Source organism: Aquarana catesbeiana, linkage group LG02, assembly GCF_042186555.1.
Source record: "Aquarana catesbeiana isolate 2022-GZ linkage group LG02, ASM4218655v1, whole genome shotgun sequence".
Lineage (NCBI taxonomy): Eukaryota > Metazoa > Chordata > Amphibia > Anura > Ranidae > Aquarana > Aquarana catesbeiana.
The window spans coordinates 361,448,924-361,465,739 of record NC_133325.1 but is presented as its reverse complement, the minus strand read 5'-3'; the positions used below and the strand labels follow the sequence as shown (position 1 = coordinate 361,465,739).

At 42.2% G+C, this 16,816-nt stretch overlaps 1 protein-coding gene across 1 annotated transcript in view; it reads right to left on the bottom strand.

The window, feature by feature from the left end:
* Positions 1-16,816, bottom strand: part of ATP2A3 (ATPase sarcoplasmic/endoplasmic reticulum Ca2+ transporting 3) — a 391,838-nt gene that overhangs the window by 36,792 nt on the left and 338,230 nt on the right. Inside the window, exons 10-15 of the mRNA XM_073615051.1 lie at positions 14,890-14,992; positions 13,922-14,053; positions 11,012-11,131; positions 2,357-2,575; positions 1,937-2,272; positions 1,622-1,842 (exon numbers count right to left, since the gene is read on the bottom strand). Of these exons, the coding sequence (XP_073471152.1) occupies positions 1,622-1,842; positions 1,937-2,272; positions 2,357-2,575; positions 11,012-11,131; positions 13,922-14,053; positions 14,890-14,992 (1,131 nt within the window). The remainder of the gene's footprint in view (positions 1-1,621; positions 1,843-1,936; positions 2,273-2,356; positions 2,576-11,011; positions 11,132-13,921; positions 14,054-14,889; positions 14,993-16,816) is intronic.

Genomic DNA, 16,816 nt, shown 5'->3' with positions numbered 1-16,816 from the left:
CCATACATCAGAGTTTTTTTTCCCCAAGAGTTCTTGCAGTGTACTTTGGAAATGTCTGTGCTGAGACATTCCCCCATCCCAATCTAAGGCAGGGTGCTATCAAATGCCCGCTCCACATTGTATATATTTTCTAAAATCTTTAGTCTGCATATTGTGTTTAAGGGCTCCCTGGGCACCCTTCAGCAATGCTTTGGACAATCAAAGGCACAGATTAGCACCTTGTAAGAGGTATTGACAGGATTAAGTATTTTATATCATAGTAGCCTTCTTAAAAATTGCATCATTCTTTTATTTTCTTTCAGCTGGAAAAAATAAATTTTACTTGTGTGATATACAAAACAGTGACTGATGTGATTAAAAAATGTAACTTACATAAAATACTTATAACATGTTATTGTAACAGTAATCATACAAGAGTGTCACGGTTATTCACCTTTTATAAATGTCTAATTTTTCATCTGCCTAGATGTGATTATTTTCAACATTTTTGTTGAGTGGACAATGATAAACATCAAAATATCATCAAAGTATCTTTTTGTACTGTGTGGCTAAAGAAGGCAAGTGTTTAATTGTCTTAAAGCGGAGGTCTGCCCAAAAAAAACCCAAAAATTAAAAACCAGCAGCTACACATACTGCAGCTGCTGGCTTTTAATAATAGGACATTTACCTGTCCTGGAGTCTGGGATGTTGGCACCGCAGCTGATGTTTCCATCAGCTGTTGGGTGCTGCCGCCGCCATTGCGGGTAAGGGTACCCGGCAGTGTAGCTTTTCAGTTTCACGCTCCTCTCTCCTGCTGGCCCGGCGACAGGGGAAGGAGGGAGGGAGCCCCAGCCGTGACGTCAATAGCTGCGGCTGAGGCTCCTGGAAGTGGGAAAGGATACCTGTCAAAGACAGGTATCCTGTCCCCCCCACCTCCCCCCAAAAACTTGCCAATTGTGGCACCGGAGGGGGGGGGGGGGGAATCAGATGAGTGGAAGTTCCACTTTTGGATGGAACTCCGCTTTAAATTTAAAACACGAGTCACTACTAATGATTTCAAATGTGCCTGCTCATCCTTGCAGGAGACTGGAACTAAGCATGTCCTGGGGGAACATGTTCTTTGCTACCATATTGATATTCTATGTTTGAAGACATTAGCAGATACCTTTACAACCTACTGGACAAGACATTTGGATTGGAATGAGTACTGGAGTTTCCAGCAAAACCAACCAAAGGTAAAGAGATTTAAAAAAAAAAAAAGGGAAAGAGAGAGAAGAATGAGAAAGAAAAAGAAGCATAATCGGTACAGCTGTATGGTTACTTCATTTGTCTTAATATACTGAAATGTGTAAAAAAAATGTGCAGGTATTCTTTAGGTTATGGTATAGACCCTTTAATATACTGTAGATCAGGGGTAGGCAACCTGGGGCTCTCCAGCTGTTGTGGAAACACATTTCCCATGAGGCATTGCAAGGCTGGCAGTTAAAATTACTCCCAGAGGCATGATGGGCCTTTTATTTCTGCAACAGCTGGAGGGCCCCAGGTTGTCTACCCCTGCTGTAGATTGACAGAAGATCTACTGAAAACCTTATTACACACTAAATTTATGAATTGGACATTCATGGTAGTGAGGATATCTTACCAGACTACTTCGCCAACATTGGAGGAGATCAGGTAGCGAATAAACTGTTTCATGTTATTATAAATGGCTCGGCCTTCCTCCACAGCAGACACAATAGTGGAGAAGTTGTCATCAGAGAGAACCATTTCTGCAGCCGATTTTGCTACAGCAGTACCAGAACCCATGGCAATCCCAATTTCTGCCTTTTTCAAGGCTGGAGCATCATTTACTCCATCACCAGTCTAGGAGGAAAAAAAAGAAATTCAAGTTATATTTTCTCAGACACTTAAAATTTCACTACAAAGTAAAATATACAGCCAGTGGCAGAAACCTTACCATTGCAGTAATTTCATTAAAAGACTGAAGATACTCCACAATCTTGGATTTGTGTGCTGGTTCAACACGGGCAAAGCATCGAGCTGTACGACAAGCATCCCTTTGTTTTTCCAGTGGGAGGTCATCAAACTCCCTTCCAGTATATGCCTTGTCAGTTATGTCCTCGGAATCTGAGAAAATACCAATCTTTCGGCATATAGCCACAGCTGTGCCCTTGTTGTCACCAGTTATCATTATAACTTTGATGCCAGCCTTTCTACACATTTGAATTGAAGTAGAAACCTCTTTGCGGGGAGGATCCAGCATTCCAACACATCCAATGAATGTCAAATTTGTCTGGAAGAAAAACAAATTGTTTTATTTAACATGTACTTACAGATTTATAGAAAAAAATAAAACATTTTGTAAAGACAGGTATACCTCGTAGCTGATGAATTTGTTAGAGTCATCCAGTTGCATGTCTTCTAATTTTGGTGGAACATCCCTTGTAGCAAGAGCAAGGCATCTAAGAGTGTCTATGCCAGATCCCCAGTCACGGATCTTGGACATGATCCTCTCTCTTGCTGATGGAGTTAGTGGCAACTTTGTGGAGCCCACACGCACATAATTGCAACGCTCAATTACAGTCTCTGGAGCGCCCTACAATTAAAAAAGATTGTGACAGTAGAACACACGATGAAGATTATTTCCAGGTCATGTGGCAAGAAATTATCGAGATGAAAAATTCTAATAGTGCTTGGTAACAGCAGCGTAGTATTATACTGTGTTAGCCATTGACAAAATTAGAAGTTTGGATTTAGCATGACATATCAATGCAAGCATGTAAAGATGTGAAACCTGCACATATATACAGGTGCATCTCATAAAATTAGAATATCATCAAAAAGTTCATTTCAGTCATTCAGTTCAAAAAGTGAAACATATATATTTTACATAGATGCATGACACACAGAGTGATGTATTTCAAGCAATTCGTTATTTTAATTTTGATGATTATGGCTTACAGCTAGAGAAAACCCAAAATTCAGCATCTCAAAAAATTTTATTATTACATAAGACCAATAAAAAAAAAAAAAAAAAGATTTTTAATGCATAAATATTGGCTTACTGAAAAATATGTCTATGTACAGTATAGTATGCACTATACCAATACTTGATCGGGGGTTCCTTTTGCATGAATTACTGCATTAATGTGGCGTGGCAAGGAGGCGATCAACCTGTGGCACTGCTGAGGTGTTATGGAAGCCCAGGTTGCTTTGATAGCGGCTTTCAGCTCATCTGCATTGTTGGTTTTGGTGTCTCATCTTCCTCTTAACAATACCCCACAGATTCTCTATGGGGTTTAGGTCAGGCGAGTTTGCTGGCTAATCAAGCACAGTGATACCATGATCATTAAACCAGGTATTGGTATTTTTGGCAGTGTAAGCAGGTGCTAAGTCCTGCTGGAAAATGAAATCAGCATCTCCATAAAGATGGTCAGCTGAGGAAAGAATGAAGTGCTCTAGTATTTCCTGGTAGAGGGCTGCGCTGACATTGGACTTGATAAAACACAGTGGACAAACACCAGCAGATAACACGGCTCCCCAAATTATCACTGACTGTGGAAACTTCACACTGGACCTCATGCAACTTGGATCCTGTGCCTTTCCACTCTTCCTCCAGACTCTAGGACCTCGATTTAGAAATGAAATGCAAAATTTACCACAGTCCGTGATGATTTGGGGAGCCCTGTCATCTGCTGATGTTGGTCCACTGTGTTTTATCAAGTCCAAAGTCAGCGCAGCCCTCTACCAGGAAATTCTAGGGCACTTCATGCTTCCCTCTGCTGACCAGCTTTATTGAGATGCTGATTTCATTTTCCAGCAGGACCTGGCACCTGCCCACACTGCCAAAAGTACCAATACCTGGTTTGATGATCATGATATCACCGTGCTTGATTGGCCAGCAAACTCGCCTGACCTAAACCCCATAAAGAATCTGTGAGGTATTGTCAAGAGGAAGATGAGAGACACCAGACCCAACAATGCAGATGAGCTGAAAGCCACTACCAAAGAAACCTGGGCTTCCACAACACCTCAGCAGTGGCACAGGCTGATCGCCTCCATGCCACGCCATGCCCAACCAAGTATTGAGTGCATACTATACTGTACATGGACATACTTTTCAGTAAGCCAACATTTATGTATTGAAAATCCTTTTTTTTATTGGTATTATGTAATCTAATTTTCAGAGATACTGAATTTTGGGTTTTCACTAGCTGTAAGCCATAATCAAAATTAAAAGAAAAATGCTTGAAATATATCACTCTGTGTGTAACGCATCTATATAACATATATACGTTTCACTTTTTTAATTGAATTACTGAAATAAATTAACTTTTTGATATTAGCATTTTAGGAGATGCACCTGTATGTCACTGACAGTGTAAAAATACCAGGTTTGCAAGGCCATTTAAGAATACAAGACACATTCTCCTGCAAATCCTCTAAGGCAGTATACCTGATCATGTGTGCAAAGTACCCTACAGGCAGGGCCGGATTTCCCACAAGGCCACCGAGGCCAGGCCTCGGGGCGGCAGTGGTACAGGGGCGGTGCCGCCCCCCACACTAACATCAGCATGCAGTGCACCCGGGCGCCAGAGAGGTGGGGGCGCTGAAGCGCTAGAGTGCTCCTCTCCCTCCTCCTCCTCTCTGTGTCCAGACTGAGGCGGCTCCCTCCGCAGGTCACCGCCGCCACGGCTGTCTTTTTCGCTGCTCAAGCCCGTCCCCCCTCCCTCCTCCTGTCAGAGAAGGAGAGCAGCCGCCGAAGATCGGAGCGGCTGGTCTCTGTGCGGCGGGGGGGGCATGTTCTCCTCTGTCTCTCACTCCCGAGTCCCGCCCAAGCCTGTGCCTGTCTCCATCTGTTCTATCTATTGTACACACTTGGAGGGGAGGTTGTCCTGAGGGGTTGTACTAATGGAGGGGGGGGGGGGGTTGTCCTGGGATGTCTGTACTAGTGAAGGGGGGGTTTGTCCTGGGGGGGGTTATACTAATGGAGGGGGGGGGGGTTGTCCTGGGATGTCTGTACTAGTGAAGGGGGGGTTTGTCCTGAGGGGTTGTACTAATGGAGGGGGGGGTTGTCCTGGGATGTCTGTACTAGTGAAGGGGGGGTTTGTCCTGAGGGGTTGTACTAATGGAGGGGGGGGGGTTGTCCTGGGATGTCTGTACTAGTGAAGGGGGGGTTTGTCCTGGGGGGGTTGTACTAATGGAGGGGGGGGGGGTTGTCCTGGGATGTCTGTACTAGTGAAGGGGGGGTTTGTCCTGAGGGGTTGTACTAATGGAGGGGGGGGGGTTGTCCTGGGATGTCTGTACTAGTGAAGGGGGGGTTTGTCCTGGGGGGGTTGTACTAATGGAGGGGGGTTGTCCTGGGATGTCTGTACTAGTGAAGGGGGGGTTTGTCCTGGGGGGGTTGTACTAATGAAGGGAGGGGCGGTTTGTCCTTGGGGGGGGGGGGGCTGTGTTAATGGAGGGGGTGGGAGTTGACCTGGGGGGGTTGTACTAATGGAGAGGGGGTTTTCCTGGGGGGGTTTGTACTAATTGAGGGGGTTTGTCCTGGGGGGGTTTGTACTAATGGAGGGGGGTAGACCTGGGGGGGTTTGTACTAATGGAGGGGGGTAGACCTGGGGGGGTTTGTACTAATGGAGGGGGGGTTGTCCTGGGATGTCTGTACTAGTGAAGGGGGGTTTGTCCTGGGGGGTTTGTACTAATGAAGGGGGGGTTTTGTCCTGGGGGGTTTGTACTAATGAAGGGGGGGTTTGTCCTGGGGGGTTTGTACTAATGAAGGGGGGGTTTTGTCCTGGGGGGTCTGTACTAATGAAGGGGGGGCGGTTTTGTCCTGGGGGGTCTGTACTAATGAAGGGGGGGCGGTTTGTCCTTGGGGGGTCTGTGCTAATGGAGGGGGTGGGGGTTGACCGGGGGGGGGTTGTACTAATGGAGAGGGGGTTTTCCTGGGGGGGGTTTGTACTAATGGAGGGGGGTAGACCTGGGGGGGTTTGTGCTAATGGAGGGGGGTTGTCCTGGGGGGGGGGGTTGTACTAATAGAGGGGCGTTTGTCCTGGGGGGTCTGTACTAATGAAGGGAGGTGGGTTTGTCCTGGGGGGGTCTGTAGTAATGAAGGGAGGTGGGTTTGTCCTGGGGGGGTCTGTACTAAGGGAGGGGGGTGGGTTTGTCCTGGGGGGTCTGTACTAAGGGAGGGGGGTTTGTCCTGGGGGGGTCTGTACTAATGGTGGGGGGTTTGTCCTGGGGGGGTCTGTACTAAGGGAGGGGGGTGGGTTTGTCCTGGGGGGTCTGTACTAAGGGAGGGGGGGTTTGTCCTGGGGGGTCTGTACTAATGGTGGGGGGTTTGTCCTGGGGGGGTCTGTACTAATGGAAGGGGGTAGTTTGTCCTGGGGGGGTCTACACCCAGGAAAGTACACCCAGGGCTCCAGAGGGAGAGGGCAGTGCTGAGGGAACACCATCAGAGAGAGAACCCCGCTGCCCTGCGCCACCAGAGGGAAAGCCACACAGCCTGGCGCCATCCCTGGTGGAGAAAGGAATGGAGTCATTGCAGGAATACAGATCTGGGTGCTACCCAACGGAGTCGCCACGGGCAATTCAGAGTGAGCTGACTCCTGATCAGGGGAAGCATTGCTGTATCGCTGGGTCAGGTGAGAGGGCCGATCGGCCATTATCTACTAATGTCCATAGGAACTGCAGTCTCTGACCATCTCCTGTATCATGTCTGCAGTCTCTGACCATCTCCTGTACTATGATTGCAGTCTCTGACCATCTCTTGTATCATGTCTGCAGTCTTTGACCGTATTATGTCTGGGGGCTCTTTCTGGTGGTGTGGGGGGGGGGGGGCGGCATTGAAGGGCCCGGCCTTGGGGCGGCAAAGGGAGTAAATCCGGGCCTGCCTACAGGAACTGTTTGTCAGTGAAACCGGACAAAGATAATGCCAGCAAACAGATTCACTATTAGGCGATTAGAGGCAGAAAAAAACCCTACAGCCAGTGCATCCAGGAGCAGTGGCGTTTTAGCAGAAAAACACTTGATGCGTCTAAACATGTGTTTAGCGATTGAGTGTTAATTCACTTAAATTGGCCAGAATAATTATTTACTCTAGTCATTGAAACGTATCAACGCCCAAAAGCTTGATGCGCCTAAACACGTTACATGTGTTTACAAGAATCAAGCATTTTTTTCTGCCAAAACATTGATGCCAGGAGAAAAAGGAGTCTAGAAGAGTTAGCAAAACATCCAGCGTGCATGAGGCCTAAATCACAACAAAGCTGACATTTCTGTTACAGTTCACTTCTGCAGGAAAGACCACAACTAAAATTACCTCTGTGTTGTAGTACGTTTTAAAAACACTGTCCACCTTTTGCAATAAAGTAGTAAATGCATCAACACATCTCATCACCAAATGTGCATTTACTACATTTTTGTATAGAAGCCTGCAGAGCACTGCTGCTACAAACAATGTGTTGTGTCTTGGGTGCAATGCACAGGCTTTTGTAGTTTTTACTCCCACACTGCCCCAGGTCTATATGGAGGTATTGTATACCCTCTCTTATGTAATGCAACCTTACATTTAGTTAACTAAAAGAGGAAGGGGGGTGGGGGTGGGCATAAAGTATGCGACCATGTTTCATGTTAAAACCCCAAATATGGGTGTAACATAAAACATGGGTCTTATATGTGGATTGTGCCTTTAAAAACAAAAAAAGAGAAATTGGAAAGGGAGGGCAAATTTCTAAGAGCCTGGTCAGCCTAAACAGAGACAAAAATGGTATGTGCCACCAGTGCTGGGACAAGGCAATCCAGAGCCCTGGGCAAAAATGGAAAAGTGCATACTGAAGGAAAAACCCCCCAGCATCAGTGGTGTTTCCAAGAGGAAAAATGGAGCTGCATCAATGTCAGTGTGGGCAAAAATGCCCCTGTGTCCATAGTGTTAATCTGAGGAGGGTCCAGGAGTGCATATTGTGCAAAGAACAGGTTTAGGTATGTATAGGGTGCAGGGCTTAGATATTTAAAGGCCAGCATACCAAAAATTACTTAGCACCAGGTAACAGGATTTCTCCTCTGACTCACAGACACATTGATCCCTGTCTACAGTGCCTTGCAAAAGTATTCACCCCCCCCCCCCTTGGTTTTTTTACCTATTTTGTTATATTACAGCCTTTAGTTCAATGTTTTTTTAATCTGAATTATATGTGATGGATCAGAACACAATAGTCTAAGTTGGTGAAGTAAAATTAGAAAAATATATATATAAAACTATTTTTCAGAAATAAATAAAATTATAATTGCCACGTGCGTATGTATTCACCCCCTTTGTTATGAAGCCCATAAAAAGCTCTGGTGCAACCAATTACCTTCAGAAGTCACATATTTAGTGAAATGATGTCCACCTGTGTGCAATCTAAGTGTCACATGATCTGTCATTACATATACACACCTTTTTGAAAGGCCCCAGAGGCTGCAACACCTAAGCAAGAGGCACCACTAACCAAAACACTGTCATGAAGACCAGGGAACTCTCCAAACCAGTAAGGGACAATGTTGTTGAGAAGTACAAGTCAGGGTTAGGTTATAAAAAAATATCCAAATCTTTGATGATCCCTAGGAGCACCATCAAATCTATCATAACCAAATGGAAAGAACATGGCACAACAGCAAACATGCCAAGAGACGGCCGCACACCACAACTCACAGACCGGGTAAGGAAGGCATTAATCAGAGAGGCAGCACAGAGACCTAAGGTAACCCTGGAGGAGCTGCAGAGTTCAACAGTAGAGACTGGAGTATCTGTACATAGGACGACAATAAGCAGTACGCTCCATAGAGTTTGGCTTTAGGGCAGCGTGTCCAGAAGAAAGCCATTACTTTCAGCAAAAAAACAAAATGGCACATTTTGAGTTTTTACTTTTTGGCCAGCAAATAAAACGCTAAGTCTGGCGCAAACCCAACACATAACATCACCCAAAGAACACCATCCCCACAGTGAAACATGGTGGTGGCAGCATCATGCTGTGGGGATTTTTTTCAGCTGTCGGAACTGGGAAACTGGTCAGAGTTGAGGGAAAGATGGATGGTGCTAAATACAGGGATATTCTTGAGCAAAAGCTGTACCACTCTGTGTGTGATTTGAGGCTAGGACGGAGGTTTACCTTCCAGCAGGACAATGACCCCAAACACACTGCCAAAGCAACACTTGAGTGGTTTAAGGGGAAACATGTATATGTGTTGGAATGGCCTAGTCAAAGCCCAGACCTTAATCCTATAGAAAATCTGTGGTCAGACTTAAAGATTGCTGTTCACGAGCGCAAACCATCCAACTTGAAGGAGCTTGAGCAGTTTGCAAGGATAAATGGGCAAAAATCACAGTGGTAAGATGTGGCAAGCTCATAGAGACTTATCCAAAGCGACTTGGAGCTGTGATAGCCGCAAAAGGTGGCTCTACAAAGTATTGACTAGGGGGGTGAATAATAATGCACGTTGACTTTTTCTGTTATTTTATCCTATTTGTTGTCTGCGTCACAATAAAAAAAAAAAAAAAAAAAAATCATCTTCAAAGTTGTGGGCATGTCCTGTAAATTAAATGATGCAAATCTGCAAATCCTCAAACAATCCATGTTAATTCCAGGTTGTGAGGCAACAAAACATGAAAAATGCCAAGGGGGGTGAATACTTTTGCAAGGCACTGTATGTATCCTCATTTTTTTTTAGCACCCAATGCTACTTGTCTGTGTCAAGTGTATAATATCTCTATCTCTTTGTTGTTTCATGTATAAAATTCCAGTTACGTACTGTCAGCTCCTATTGATTAAAAAGAGACCAGCAAGCTTTGAAAGCTTGCACTACAATCTATTTCCACTAATAGTGCTCTGAAAAGATGTATAGCATTACATAAAACTGAGATCATGGTTTTACTCTTGATCCAGATAAGTAAAACAAACTATCTCCCATACGTTAAAACTTCATGGAATGTAAAAAAAGAATTATAGTGGCTTTATCTATGTAGCCTAATTGGATTGTGATTTGTTATACTGCTGTTTCCCTCTAGGTGGTGATGGAACCCTTACGTATAAGGGGATACAAAAAAGAAAAAGCAGCAACACACAGCCTGCTTGGTAACCATGAAAAAAGAAATTAAATGATCTTTAAATATGTATAGGGCATTGAAAATGATGTGTTTACATGTTGGTGTTTATGAAGAGACAAAAGTATCTATTAATAGATAAAAGGTTTGTTATTTCTGTTTAGAGAAAACAGATGAAATGTGAACAAAATGTGTCTGTGGGGGTGTGATAAAAAGTTTGTGTGTTCAGTTATGCCAGGTCAGTGGTTAAAGCTGATCATCAGTCTGGATGAGGTAGTCTGCAGGCCATTATGAGGTCATTAGCACAAAAAGAAATGTCATTATTCATAAGAAAGGCAAGTCATGATGGAGAGCGGATCATGGGTTTACATTCTTTTCGGTGGTGGGTTCCTGGTGATCATTAGTATGAGGGTAAGATATGGTTCCTCCACAGTCTGTAGAGGTGGGAGCCATCCAAGTGGGTTGACCTCAACTCATATGAACTGTGGGTAAGCTCTTCTGAGCAGGGCCCTCTTAATTCTCTTGTATCTTATTGTATTATAACTGTATTGTCTCCCATTTATGTTGTAAAGCACTGCGTAAACTGTTGGCACTATATAAATCCTGTATAATAATAATAATCATCAGTCTGGGAAGGTGAGGATGAGGATTCCTGGATGCTTCTAAATCCAGAGGAATAACTTCAGAAAAGAAGGTACTGATTATAAGAGCTATTGAGAAACACTGGAAGGGAAATGTCAAGGCACATTAAGGATAAAAGTTGTATCCTATGTTAAAATGTGAGAAGTAGAGATGGTGGACTGCACAGCCCCTTGCAACGTAATTTGCGTCAAATAATAATGGGCTTTTTGCATATAACAGATATAAAAAAAAAACATCTACTCTAGAAGAAAAAAGAAGTGCAGAAGTCATTTTCAGATATGAATACTAAAAAGACACAGAGAATGCTGTTACCTTAACAAACATCTTTGTACCAGCAGCACTGGAACCAAGGGGTGTACAATACACAGACATGGATTTCCGATCTCGAGAGAACTCCAAGGTACATTCCTTCTTCATCAGCTTCTTAATTACCTGTTCCAACATAAAAAAATAAAAACAAAATATTCAAAAGATTTCTGTGGTTATAAAAGTTGATCGGTCATATTTCTTTATTTTAGAGTAAAAAAAAAAAAAAATAACTTGTGTCTTTGCTTCTTGTACCAGTCATACATACTTTATATACTGGAAATCCATAGGTAAACTATAACAATGCCCTTGCACTAAAGGACTATGCCTGACAGACATTCACCAATTTAGATATTCAATACCCAAGACTAATTTTCTAATTATATGGGGTACAACACAAGCCAACTTGCGTCTTTGTACATCATCTAACAGCCAATAAAAGGCCAAAATATTAGAGCTAACCTTACTAAATTAGCTTATTTAAGTGTGCAATATACATAAATACAAAATACATACTAAATGAATTCACACAGTTTGTGAATGCGTAGAAAATTACATTGAGCAGAACACAATCTGAGCTAGCTTCTAGTCAAATACAGCTCTTTGTAAACTGCATGAATGATTTTACACACTGAAACCACAAGATGTGTAAAATACCTACATACAATATAGAAGAATAGCATTTTTTGATGAATGTGGTTTACGTTGAATAAGTGAATCCCTAATAAACAGCGGAAGAGGAAAAACATTGCTAACATACAAATTAAAAAAATAATTATTAGGTAATCAAAATATCAGATTTTATGTATTTGTTTTTTTGGTTGTAAGCAGAAACAGTAGGTTCAAACAATTTCCAAATGAACTCCCCAGAGCTGAGGGAAAGAAAAGAATGGTTTTCTGCTGGATAGACTCTGGTTACTTGTGCTTTACAACGTGTTGTCTGGAAAACCAGTAAGCACAGAAGTAGATCAGTGAACCAGACATTTTTGCTTTTGAAGCTTCAGTGGAGGTATGCAATGTACAGTACAGTTAGCATGGATTTACACTATTGCAATGTTTTTATCCTACTTGCATTAAGGCAGCCCATTTATTTGAATGGGCTACCCAAGGCACCAAAAAAGCTGAATGCACCATTTTTTTGTAACGCAGCAAACTACAGCGTACAGTAGTGTGTTATCATACACTCTGGTATGCTGCAAAGTAGGTGTATTGGCAAGGTGCAAGAAGTAATGGCATTAGAGTGCACCAACATGCAAAACCAGAATGCAACAGTGTCAACCCAGTTTTTTTTTTTGAATACAAGAAAAAAAAAAGTGATGAAAACAAAATTATAATTGCAATGAAAAAAAAAACATGGGTATTATATAACATGACAACATTTCTAAGGTAGCAGAATTTCAAAGGTAGGAAGCCATCCAATGGGAGGAGCAGTCCCCCCATGCACATTGACAAATAAGCTTGTAAGAAAAGTACAGAGTGCACTCCAAATCACCCCCCCCCCCCCAAAAAAAAAAAACAATCTATATGGAGGATGGTCGAGATACAGAAGCAATCAAAGGGTGTCGTGCATAATACCACACATGGATACAGGAGCAGCCATTAAAACCTGACTTGTCTAAAAACCTTACGGTCAAAATCTGGGGCTGCAAAATGTATCGGGGCAAAAAGAAAAAGTTAGGGGGAGGAATGCTAAACCAGGTGCGAGTAATGAGTGGGGTCGCTTTATAAGAAAGAAAAACATTTAGACAACAGGTATCTCATTGGAGTAGTACATCCAACCCATCCACGTGTCAACCCACTCCTAAAACGGTATTAAACCCAAAACAAAAAATGTAAGCTTGCCATTTCTTGGATGTGGAGGCAGCATTCGTTTTCTTTTTTTAGGCTTTTTTCAACTGGTGATCTGGTCAGTAACACACCTCCTGTATTAGAGTGCCCTCCACTCTGGATGAATGAGCACAGAGGGCACATGTGGACAGCAGTATTGCCAGTTCAGGGGGTGGGGAGTATTGAACTCCAGCTAATACTATTTAATCAGTTAACAGCAAACTTTTTTCTTTTGGGATAAAAGTTTTACATGAATAAATAAAAACAGATAATTTTAAGCACCCCTGTCAATGTTAAATGGGTTGTCTAATCTCTGTATGTCATACAATCAATCTGCAAGAGAGCTTGTCTGTTGAAAAAAAAACAAAAAAAAAAACAGACTTACTGGCTGGATCACCAGATGAAAATAGAAGAAAGAAAGCCTAAGGCCCCTTTTACACGCGCGGCTGTTCTGCCGCTCTTAAAAGCATGTTTTATTATTTTGAAATTCAGAGAATCCTGGCACAGCGTTCACTTGCAGTTGTACATTGTGATTAGCTGCGTTTACGTGCGTTTGCATACGGCTGCGTTTAGAACATTCTTACCATTTCTGATGTGCTTCCTGTTGTCTTTCTTTCCTTGTTGCCGCTGCTATCCGCAGGTGAAATAGTACGCTGCGATTACCTGCAGTTATGTGCAGATTGCTGCATTAAATCGTTCCTCGATGCAGTCAACTTTATTTTTTCTATCTGCACAAAACCACATGTAACGAAACCGTCACTAAACGCAGTGTGTGAACGGGGCCATAGGAAAGCATTGTGTTCATTTAGCTGCAGTAGATAACTTCATCTGTCCGCAGCTAAAAGCACAATTCTATCCACCCGTGTGAAAGGGGCCTAAGATAAAAAAAAAAACGATTACAGCCATCACAACTAAGAATTGGAAAGCTGCAATATAATAAAGGTTTGTTTTTTGGTTTAATCAGTAAGTCCTAGTTCTCCCTCAGCTCTGTTTCACCTACCTGCTGTACTGGATTATGACTGGATTTTGTGTTTTGCCTTTCAAAGTACAAGTGTTACATAAAAACCCTCAGTTTGAAGGTGTACTCACGGAATTGCAAGCATTGGCTCGTTCCACCTTAGAAAGCTTGTGCACATCGGTGTTGAAGACATTCATTTTCTCCACCAGACAGGTTAAAGCAGTCTCTGTTGCTTCTCCCACCTTTTCGTATACTCCCTTTGACTAAAAAATAAACACTGACATTATTATTAACATAGGTCCTGTCTATTGTATTAAAATAGCAACACAATATAAAATCAGTAGCTTGCAGGAAATATTTCAAAATCAGCTCTGAAAGAACACCTTGGGATGTATTAACAAAAAAGGAAAATGCTCCACAGATCCATTTAGTGGTCATAATATAGTATGCTCCCTATGCACTGTTTTTTTTTTTTTTTCTTCTTTTTTTTTTCCCATTTACATTTGATTTGCAGAGAAAATAGCTTGAGAACATTTGATTGTGCTGCATTCATACCAATCACATTTCCATGCAATTTCGATGAACAAACAACTAATTATATGTGAAATTCAGCCGGGTCAGCAGGGGCCCGATCCATGTATAGGCAACCCTGGTTGTACAGAAGTCGATCAATCGATTTTTGTACAACCACCCGGTCGGGTTTTTTTTTGGTAACACTAATCGTGTTCTGATGGCGGAAAAGGCTTCCTGCCATGAGAACACAATAGTACAGTGGGAGGAATTCCCCCATTTACCTCAAATATGTAATTGAACTTTTTTCGTTCAACCCGCTGGTTTAACAAAAAAAAAATGTATATTGTAATTGTTGCTATTTCTAATTTTGGCATATGACTAAACATACTTGATTCAATAATCAAAACTATCACTTAGTGATTACTAAAATCTTACTTAATGTATATTGCAGTATTGCAGTACTGCCAGGCAACAAGAATGGAATTACAGCCATAACACTGCTGTCTGAAGGATAAACAACTTTTGCCTCCTAAAACATAATTTTTCATATTTAATACATTAAGCGTTGAACTTGCAGCATACCAACCTCATTAAAATCCAAAGATGAATCGTTGCAAAGAGCACAAATTGTGGCCAATTCCACCAAACCATCATACTGACCACACTGAACAATCTGCTCATCTTTTAAGCTGTTTAAAAAAGGAAAAAAAAATAATATTAAAGTAACCATAATTGTATACTATTAAAAAACAAATTTCAAGAACTGTAGAAAATATATATTTTTTAATTAAACACTAAAAGTTTATTGAACATTTCCAGCACAAAATGTAAAAAGGGTACAAAGAGCTGACCTGTACTACAGGATATGACAAATCAAATGACTGCAGTGTCACTAAAAGATATATTATCAACCAAAATAGTGGGCCAGGATAGGACCTAGAGAAACCCAAAGCTGTGAGGGGATCACCACACAGAACATGGGGTGACCTAGTAATGGGATAGGAGATAAAATAGATAAGAGTGACAAAAACTAAAAGGCAGCATGCAGGAAGAAAGAAGAGAAGAGGTGTGAGAAAGGAAAAGAGTGGTCAGGGTAGTCGCCAAGAGGAGCAGCCCTTAATCCCAATCCAAGAAATAGTGAAAAGTAGTTCCACAAAAAGTTTCTTAATCAGTCAGTGCTCAGGTAAGCAATCAAGATAAAGTGAAAATAAAGTAACCAGAAAGTGTGGGGAGAGAAAAACAGATTGAAGAGTAGCCCCTAATCCTGGTCCAGGGGGTAGTGATCAGTAGTAGTGATGGGCTTGGGCGTGTTCGGATCGAACCCCCCCAGGAAGCAGTCACAGCACACTGCTAATCATAGGCAGTGAGGCATTTCCTGATCGGCAGCTGCACATACACACACACACTGCCCATGATTGGCAATGTCTGCTTCCTGGTGGGGTCGATTCAAACACACCCAAGCCCATTCTTACTCATTAGTATCACAAAAGTTTTTTTTAATTTGTTCGAGCTTATGTAAGCAATCCTGATACTTCAAATGGAGATATATTGCTAAAAATGTATAATTTAATTGAGCTGTCAGTTTCTCCATGAGCTGCAGGTGAGCGATTTTGGAGATCCAGTTCTTGATGGAAGGAGGAAGATTAGACCTCTAGTTTCTAGGTATCACAATTCAGGCCGGTAATAATAAAAAAAAAAAAAAAAAAAAAAAAAGCAAGAGAACTTTCTTGGCACTAGAGATTTGAGAGTAAGGAGAGGAGTGCAGTTTCTGGTGTCCCTGAAATGTGAATGCTCATCACTTGTTCAAATATTGTAAAGATTTGTGTCCAAAAGGATGAGATTACAGGGTAGGCCCATCAAAAGTGCTACATGGTCCCCCCTCTCCTTCATACTGTGCCAGCAATGGTCTGGTACAGAAGGGAATATTTTTTGTGTTTGATTACACTTTTTTGTGATTTCTTGCTCAAATGTTACCCAGGCCCCCGGGGGTTATCTACTATATAAAAGTTCAAACATGGAAATACCCTATGGATGACTGGCACTTCACTTGTTGAAAACAATAAAGCGAAGTTCACACATGTTCAGTGCAAATTTCTCAGTTGCAAGTTAGATGTGGTTCTGATGCGAATTTTTAGAGCCGGTGGCCCCCAGTATCTACCCCTACTCATTCTCCAAAAAAATGTCAAAAAGAAATAGAAACAGACGTATTTGACAATTCCTGTATTAAAAAACAAAACAAAAAAACAATGTCGACCAGTGTAGATCCATCAATCACAACGCCCGCTACCCAAAAAAAATAAAAATAAAAAAAAAGGTCCACTCGCTCCAAAGGCTCCTGCAGTTTGCCAGTTCCTAAATAGCTAAGGGGTGGGGCCAAGGCTAAGCTAAGGGATGGACATGCACTGGATGATGTCACAAGGGGGTGATGTCACCCAGTGACATCGCTGGGTGGCCTCAGCCCTTAGCTAATTAAGAACTGTCAGACGGTGAATCTGACCTTCTGTTTTTCTTCC